The sequence below is a fragment of the Schistocerca piceifrons genome, unplaced genomic scaffold (genome assembly GCF_021461385.2).
Source record: "Schistocerca piceifrons isolate TAMUIC-IGC-003096 unplaced genomic scaffold, iqSchPice1.1 HiC_scaffold_1839, whole genome shotgun sequence".
Taxonomy (NCBI): Eukaryota; Metazoa; Arthropoda; class Insecta; order Orthoptera; family Acrididae; genus Schistocerca; species Schistocerca piceifrons.
This window is the reverse complement of record NW_025727722.1, coordinates 664,236-673,519: the sequence shown is the minus strand read 5'-3', so window position 1 is coordinate 673,519 and position 9,284 is coordinate 664,236. Positions and strand designations below refer to the sequence as shown.

At 37.8% G+C, this 9,284-nt stretch overlaps 1 protein-coding gene across 1 annotated transcript; it reads left to right on the top strand.

Annotated features, from left to right (window-relative positions):
- The first annotated feature begins 6,763 nt into the window (after window positions 1–6,763).
- LOC124741075 lies at window positions 6,764–9,064 on the top strand. Its single transcript, XM_047248639.1, has 2 exons — window positions 6,764–8,771; window positions 9,004–9,064. Exon 1 carries the CDS (start codon window positions 7,003–7,005, stop codon window positions 8,755–8,757), a length of 1,755 nt encoding a protein of 584 aa, XP_047104595.1. The 5' UTR covers window positions 6,764–7,002; the 3' UTR covers window positions 8,758–8,771; window positions 9,004–9,064.
- Window positions 9,065–9,284: the final 220 nt, after the last annotated feature.

Genomic DNA, 9,284 nt, shown 5'->3' with positions numbered 1-9,284 from the left:
TTGTTTTGAACCATTCCTGTGACACTAGTTATAGATTCCGATGGTTTACTTCAGGTTTACTATATCCCTCTGACCTTCTTATTGACGATCAAACACAGAAAATTTATCGGAATTAAATACAAAAGGCACAATGCCGACTCAAGTACAAGACGACTGGCTCTTCTTACTGTCTATGTTTTGAGCCATTCCTGTGACACTAGTTATAGATTCCGATGCTTCACTTCAGGTTTACTGTATCCAGCTGACCTTCTTATTGACGATGAAGCACAGAAATTGCATCGGAATTAAATACAAAAGGCACAATGCCGACATAAGTATAAGAAGACTGACTCTTCCTAATGTCTATGTTTTGAACCAATCCTGTGACATTAGTCTAGAGATTCCGATGCTTCACTTCAGGTTTTCTGTATCCCTCTGACCTCTTTATCGTCGATGAAACACATAAATTGCATCTGAATTAAATACAAAAGGCACAATGCCGACTCAAGTACAAGAAGACTGGCTCTTCTTACTGTCTATGATGTAAACCATTTCTGTGACACTAGTTATAGATTCCGATGCTTCACTTCAGGTTTACTGTATCCCTCTGACCTTCTTATTGACGTAGAAACACAGATATTGCATCGGAATTAAATACAAAAGGCACAATGACGACTTAAGTACAAGAAGACTGACATATCCCACTGTCTTTGTTTTGAACCGTTCCTGTGACACTAGTTATAGATTCCGGTGCTTCACTTCAGGTTCACTGTATCCCTCTTACCTTCGTATTGACGATGAAACACAAAAATTGCATCGGAATTAAATACAAATGGCAAAATGCCGACTTAAGTACAAAAAGAGTGACTCTTCTTACTGTCTATGATTTGAACCATTCCTGTGACACTAGTTATAGATTCCGATGCTTCACTTCAGGTTTACTGTATCCCTGTGAGCTTCTTATTGACGATGAAACACAGAAATTGCATCGGAATTATATACAAAAGGCACAATGCCGACTTACGTACAAGAAGACTGACTCTTCCTAATGTCTATGTTTGAACCAATCCTGTGACACCAGTTTTAGATTACGATGCTTCACTTCAGGTTTTCTGTATCCCTCTGACCTCTTTATCGACGATGAAACACATAAATTGCATCTGAATTAAATACAAAAGGCACAATGCCGACTCAAGTACAAGAAGGCTGGCTCTTCTTACTGTCTATGATTTAAACCAATTCTGTGACACTAGTTATAGATTCCGATGCTTCACTTCAGGTTTACTGTATCCCTCTGACCTTCTTATTGACGTAGAAACACAGATATTGCATCGGAATTAAATACAAAAGGCACAATGACGACTTAAGTACAAGAAGACTGACCCATCCCACTGTCTTTGTTTTGAACCATTCCTGTGACACTAGTTATAGATTCCGATGCTTCACTTCAGGTTCACTGTATCCCTCTGACCTTCGTATTGACGATGAAACACAGAAATTGCATCGGAATTAAATACAAATGGCAAAATGCCGACTTAAGTACAAAAAGAGTGACTCTTCTTACTGTCTATGATTTGAACCATTCCTGTGACACTAGTTATAGATTCCGATGCTTCACTTCAGGTTTACTGTATCCCTGTGAGCTTCTTATTGACGATGAAACACAGAAATTGCATCGGAATTATATACAAAAGGCACAATGCCGACTTAAGTAGAAGAAGACTGACTCTTCCTACTGTCTATGATTTGAACCATTCCTGTGACACTCGTTATAGATTCCGATGCTTCACTTCAGGTTTACTGTATCCCTTTCACCTTCCTATTGACGATGAAACTCAGAAATTGCATTTTAATTAAATAGAAAAGGCACAATGCCGACTTAAGTACAAGATAACTGACTCTTCCTACTGACTACGTTATGAACCATTCCTGTGACACTAGTTATAGATTCCGATGCTTCACTTCAGGTTTACTGTATCCAGCTGACCTTCTTATTGACGATGAAGCACAGAAATTGCATCGGAATTAAATACAAAAGGCAAAATGCAGACTTAAGTTCAAGAAGACTGACTCTTCTTACTGTATATGTTTGAACCATTCCTGTGACACTAGTTATAGATTCCGATGCTTCACTTCAGGTTTACTGTATCCCTCAGACCTTCTTATTGACGATGAAACACAGAAATAGCATCTTAATTAAATACAAAAGGCACAATGCCGACTTCAGTACAAGAACACTAACTCATCTGACAGTCAATGGATTGAACCATTCCTGTTACACTAGTTATAGATTCCGATGCTTCACTTCAGTTTGACTGTATAACTCTGACCTTCTTAATGACGAAGGAACACAGATATTGCATCGGAATTAAATACATAAGGCACAATGCCGACTTCAGTACAAGAAGACTGACCCTTCTTACTGTCAATGTTGTGAACCATTCCTGGTACACTAGTTATGGATTCCGATGCTTCACTTCAGGTTTACTGTATGCCTCTGACCTCCTTATTGACGTTGAAGCACAGAAATTGCATCGGAATTTAATACAAATGGCAAAATGCCGACTTAAGTACAAAAAAGTGACTCTTCTTACTGTCTATGATTTGAACCATTCCTGAGACACTAGTTATAGATTCCGGTGCTTCACTTCAGGTTTACTGTATCCCTGTGAGCTTCTTATTGACGATGAAACACAACAATTGCATCGGAATTATATACAAAAGGCACAATCCCGACTTAAGTACAAGAAGACTGACTCTTCTTACTGTCAATGTTTTAAACCATTCCTGTGACACTAGTTATAGATACCGATGGTTTACTTCAGGTTTACTATATGCCTCTGACCTTCTTATTGACGATCAAACACAGAAAATTCATCGGAATTAAATACAAATGGCACAATGCCGACTCAAGTACAAGACGACTGGCTCTTCTTACTGTCTATAGTTTGAGCCATTCCTGTGACTCTAGTTATAGATTCCGATGCTTCACTTCAGGTTTACTGTATCCAGCTGACCTTCTTATTGACGATGAAGCACAGAAATTGCATCGGAATTAAATACAAAAGGCAAAATGCAGACTTAAGTACAAGAAGACTGACTCTTCTTACTGTCTATGATTTGAACCATTCCTGTGACACTAGTTATAGGTTCCCATGCTTCACTTCAGTTTTACTGTATCCCTCTGACCTTCTTATTGACGATAAAACACAGAAATTGCATCGGAATTAAATACAAAAGGCACAATGCCGACATAAGTACAAGAAGACTGACTCTTCTTATTGTCAATGTTTTCTACCATTCCGGTGACATTAGTTATAGTTTCCGATGTTTCACTTTAGGTAACTGTATCCAGCTGACCTTCTTATTGACGACGAAATACAGAAATTGCATCGTAATTATATACAAAAGGCACAATGCCGACAGAAGTACAAGAAGACTGACTCTTCTTACTGTATATGTTTTGAACCATTCCTGTGACACTAGTTATAGATTCCGATGCTTCACTTCAGGTTTACTGTATCCCTCTGACCTTCTTATTGACGATGAAACACAGAAATAGCATCTTAATTAAATACAAAAGGCACAATGCCGACTTCAGTACAAGAACACTAACTCATCTGACAGTCAATGGTTTGAACCATTCCTGTTACACTAGTTATAGATTCCGATGCTTCACTTCGGGTTTACTGTATCCCTCTGACCTTCTTATTGACGATGAAACACGTAAATTGCATCGGAATTAAATACAAAATGCACAATGCCGACTTAAGTACAAAAAGAATGGGTCTTCTTACTGTCTATGTTTTGAACCATTCCTGTGACACTAGTTATAGATACCGATGCTTCACTTGAGGTTTACTGTATCCCTCTGACCTTCGTATTGACGATGAAACACAGAAATCGCATCGGAATTAAATACAAATGGCAAAATGCCGACTTAAGTACAAAAAAGTGACTCTTCTTACTGTCTATGATTTGAACCATTCCTGAGACACTAGTTATAGATTCCGGTGCTTCACTTCAGGTTTACTGTATCCCTGTGAGCTTCTTATTGACGATGAAACACAAAAATTGCATCGGAATTATATACAAAAGGCACAATCCCGACTTAAGTACGAGGAGACTGACTCTTCTTACTGTCAATGTTTTAAACCATTCCTGTGACACTAGTTATAGATACCGATGGTTTACTTCAGGTTTACTATATGCCTCTGACCTTCTTATTGACGATCAAACACAGAAAATTCATCGGAATTAAATACAAATGGCACAATGCCGACTCAAGTACAAGACGACTGGCTCTTCTTACTGTCTATAGTTTGAGCCATTCCTGTGACTCTAGTTATAGATTCCGATGCTTCACTTCAGGTTTACTGTATCCAGCTGACCTTCTTATTGACGATGAAGCACAGAAATTGCATCGGAATTAAATACAAAAGGCAAAATGCAGACTTAAGTACAAGAAGACTGACTCTTCTTACTGTCTATGATTTGAACCATTCCTGTGACACTAGTTATAGGTTCCCATGCTTCACTTCAGTTTTACTGTATCCCTCTGACCTTCTTATTGACGATAAAACACAGCAATTGCATCGGAATTAAATACAAAAGGCACAATGCCGACATAAGTATAAGAAGACTGACTCTTCCTAATGTCTATGTTTTGAACCAATCCTGTGACATTAGTCTAGAGATTCCGATGCTTCACTTCAGGTTTTCTGTATCCCTCTGACCTCTTTATCGTCGATGAAACACATAAATTGCATCTGAATTAAATACAAAAGGCACAATGCCGACTCAAGTACAAGAAGACTGGCTCTTCTTACTGTCTATGATGTAAACCATTTCTGTGACACTAGTTATAGATTCCGATGCTTCACTTCAGGTTTACTGTATCCCTCTGACCTTCTTATTGACGTAGAAACACAGATATTGCATCGGAATTAAATACAAAAGGCACAATGACGACTTAAGTACAAGAAGACTGACATATCCCACTGTCTTTGTTTTGAACCGTTCCTGTGACACTAGTTATAGATTCCGGTGCTTCACTTCAGGTTCACTGTATCCCTCTTACCTTCGTATTGACGATGAAACACAAAAATTGCATCGGAATTAAATACAAATGGCAAAATGCCGACTTAAGTACAAAAAGAGTGACTCTTCTTACTGTCTATGATTTGAACCATTCCTGTGACACTAGTTATAGATTCCGATGCTTCACTTCAGGTTTACTGTATCCCTGTGAGCTTCTTATTGACGATGAAACACAGAAATTGCATCGGAATTATATACAAAAGGCACAATGCCGACTTACGTACAAGAAGACTGACTCTTCCTAATGTCTATGTTTGAACCAATCCTGTGACACCAGTTTTAGATTACGATGCTTCACTTCAGGTTTTCTGTATCCCTCTGACCTCTTTATCGACGATGAAACACATAAATTGCATCTGAATTAAATACAAAAGGCACAATGCCGACTCAAGTACAAGAAGGCTGGCTCTTCTTACTGTCTATGATTTAAACCAATTCTGTGACACTAGTTATAGATTCCGATGCTTCACTTCAGGTTTACTGTATCCCTCTGACCTTCTTATTGACGTAGAAACACAGATATTGCATCGGAATTAAATACAAAAGGCACAATGACGACTTAAGTACAAGAAGACTGACCCATCCCACTGTCTTTGTTTTGAACCATTCCTGTGACACTAGTTATAGATTCCGATGCTTCACTTCAGGTTCACTGTATCCCTCTGACCTTCGTATTGACGATGAAACACAGAAATTGCATCGGAATTAAATACAAATGGCAAAATGCCGACTTAAGTACAAAAAGAGTGACTCTTCTTACTGTCTATGATTTGAACCATTCCTGTGACACTAGTTATAGATTCCGATGCTTCACTTCAGGTTTACTGTATCCCTGTGAGCTTCTTATTGACGATGAAACACAGAAATTGCATCGGAATTATATACAAAAGGCACAATGCCGACTTAAGTAGAAGAAGACTGACTCTTCCTACTGTCTATGATTTGAACCATTCCTGTGACACTCGTTATAGATTCCGATGCTTCACTTCAGGTTTACTGTATCCCTTTCACCTTCCTATTGACGATGAAACTCAGAAATTGCATTTTAATTAAATAGAAAAGGCACAATGCCGACTTAAGTACAAGATAACTGACTCTTCCTACTGACTACGTTATGAACCATTCCTGTGACACTAGTTATAGATTCCGATGCTTCACTTCAGGTTTACTGTATCCAGCTGACCTTCTTATTGACGATGAAGCACAGAAATTGCATCGGAATTAAATACAAAAGGCAAAATGCAGACTTAAGTTCAAGAAGACTGACTCTTCTTACTGTATATGTTTGAACCATTCCTGTGACACTAGTTATAGATTCCGATGCTTCACTTCAGGTTTACTGTATCCCTCAGACCTTCTTATTGACGATGAAACACAGAAATAGCATCTTAATTAAATACAAAAGGCACAATGCCGACTTCAGTACAAGAACACTAACTCATCTGACAGTCAATGGATTGAACCATTCCTGTTACACTAGTTATAGATTCCGATGCTTCACTTCAGTTTGACTGTATAACTCTGACCTTCTTAAGGGGGGACGTACATGAAAATGACCAAATTTGTGAAAAAAATTTTATTGGCTCTTCATTTACTACATGGTATTGAAATTTCAATTACCAAATATTACGTTCCAATTCCGCTTCTAAGGGGGAAAAAAATAATAATTTGTAATAGCTTGCACAGGGCGACGCCCCCCCATCTTGGTCTTCATCCTCTCGTATATCTATTTATACTGCGTTTTTTTCCAGTTTTGTGCAGTCACAATGCAGGGAACGTTTGTGTACTACATCAAGAAGGCTGTGGAATAATATCTCTGCCGCTGGTTTTATATTCTTTGATTTATAGCGTTTGTTTACGAGTGTTTGTTTGGAATACATTTTTACGAAAGTTGTAAGTAGACTTGTTATTATATTTTGCAGCATGCCGCGTTCTAGTAAGGTGTTTAAAAAGGTTAGAAAGTGTCAAGCTTCTCGATGTAGTAAAGACAACTTGAAAACCAGCCCCATAATAACAAATGGAAACGATACTTCAACCAAGAAAGCGAGTGCTTCGAGAAGGAAAATTGACAGCTGTCAATCACTTGATGATTGTGGCTCAGACACTCAAGCTACTAGTGGTTTTAGGCTTATTGATTTGAAAATACTATCTGATATTATATCATCTGCTTGTGTATGTGCTGACTGTGGTGCAAAAAGTTTGAGATTATATGACGAAGAAAACAGAATTGGAATAGTGTGTATGTTGCATCTTACTTGTGAAAGCTGTCATTCAGACACTGCTTTTAGAACTTCGGCATCAAGTAACCGGATATATGAAGCAAATATGCGTTTAATATATGGCATGAGATGTTTGGGCATAGGCAGGGAAGGTACCAGACTGTTTTGTGGGATCATGAACATGCCACAACCAAGTGCTAGGTACACCACTGGAAATAAAACACTGCTAAGTGCTCTTCAAGAGGAAGTGGAAGAAAACTTGAAGTCCTCTGCAAAGGAAGCTGTGAAGATGAATAGTGAACTAAAGACAGAAGCAGATAACACGCCAGACACCGATTTGTGTGTGTCATGTGATGGAACGTGGATGAAGCGTGGACATACATCACTGTATGGAGTATCATCTGTCATTAGTGTTGATACTGGAAAAATTCTTGACGTTCAGGTAATGAGCAAATATTGCTATAGCTGTGTACTCGGAAAGAGAGCTGGTGAAGTGGAAGAAAATAAGTGGCAGGTTGAACACAAGAAAGTGTGCTGTAGAAATTATTCTGGTTCTAGTGGTGGAATGGAACCTGCAGCTATGAAACTTATGTTCCATCGAAGTGTGGAAAAGTACGGTGTTAGATACACAAAATACCTTGGTGATGGTGACTCCAGCTCCTTCAAAACTGTTTTGGAAAGTGAACCTTATGGTCCCCATTGTGCTATAGAAAAGTTGGAATGTGTTGGACATGTGCAAAAACGAATGGGAGGCAGACTTTTAAAATTGAAACGTGAATTGAAGGGCAGGAAACTTGAGGATGGAAAACTTTTAGGTGGTCCCAACAGACTCACAGACAAAGAAATTCATTCTTTACAAGTGTACTATGGCAAGGCAATAAGGGACAACAGTGGAAATTTGAATAACATGCAGAAGGCTGTGTGGTCTATTTATTTTCATAAACTATCCACAGATGACAAACCTGTACATAATTTGTGTGACATATCGTGGTGCAAATTCAAGCAGGCTGAGCGTGATGGCATGAACTATTCACACAAGCACAGTTTACCTGTGGCTGTTTTAAGTGCTATAAAACCAACATTTAGGTGTTTAGCAGAGCCAGACCTCCTACGAAAGTGTGTGCATGGAAAGACACAAAACCCTAATGAAAGTTACAACTCACTGATTTGGAAACGTTGCCCAAAAACAACATTTGTTTCAACAATTATTGTTGAAATTGCTGCATATGATGCTTGTTTAGTTTTTAACAATGGTAATCTTGGAAGAATAAAAACTCTACAGAGGCTAGGATTTCATCCAGGAGCTTTCACCTATTCAATATTGAAGGACATCGATGACAAAAGAGTTGCTGCGGCTGATATTACAGCCAATAAAATTGAACAGCAGGTTAACCAAAGAAGACAAGCAAAGAAGAGACTGCTTGCAGATGAAGAGGAGTATGCATATGGCTTGCACTAGTTCACACAGAGACGGTAAGACCTAATACAAACACTATCAAATCATTGATTCAGTTTTCCCGTAACTTACATTTTTATAACTTTATGTACCTTTTTCTCAAAAACCACAAAAGGTAGAGAAGTGAAATTTGGTATATGACTAGTCAGTACTATAGTGAAAAATTCTGTGGAAGGAATTTTCATTTAATAAAATAGTAAGGTATTTATGGTAGAAAATATTCCTTAAATTTGATATATTATTTTTCAGGGAAATTGGGAGACCCGTAAAAACTGAACAAAAGAAGATATAAAAATTCTGCTCCACAGAGTTTTGTAATTATTTGGTATGAAAGTGTGTACAAAAATTCATTAACATTGCTCTCACAGTTTTCTCAAAAAAGGAACATTTGTAATTACATTGTTGAAAAAAAATTAATTGTTAATAATTAAAGATGTAAAAGGTCAATAAAAATGAAAATTTAGGTTCATATGCGCATAACATTTCTTAATAACTGTACCAAATTTGGATTGATTATCTTAAAAAATTAG

Coding starts and splice junctions, on each gene's coding strand:
- LOC124741075 (XM_047248639.1), top strand. CDS start 7,003: ATGCCGCGTTCTAGTAAGGTGTTTAAAAAGGTTAGAAAGTGTCAAGCT.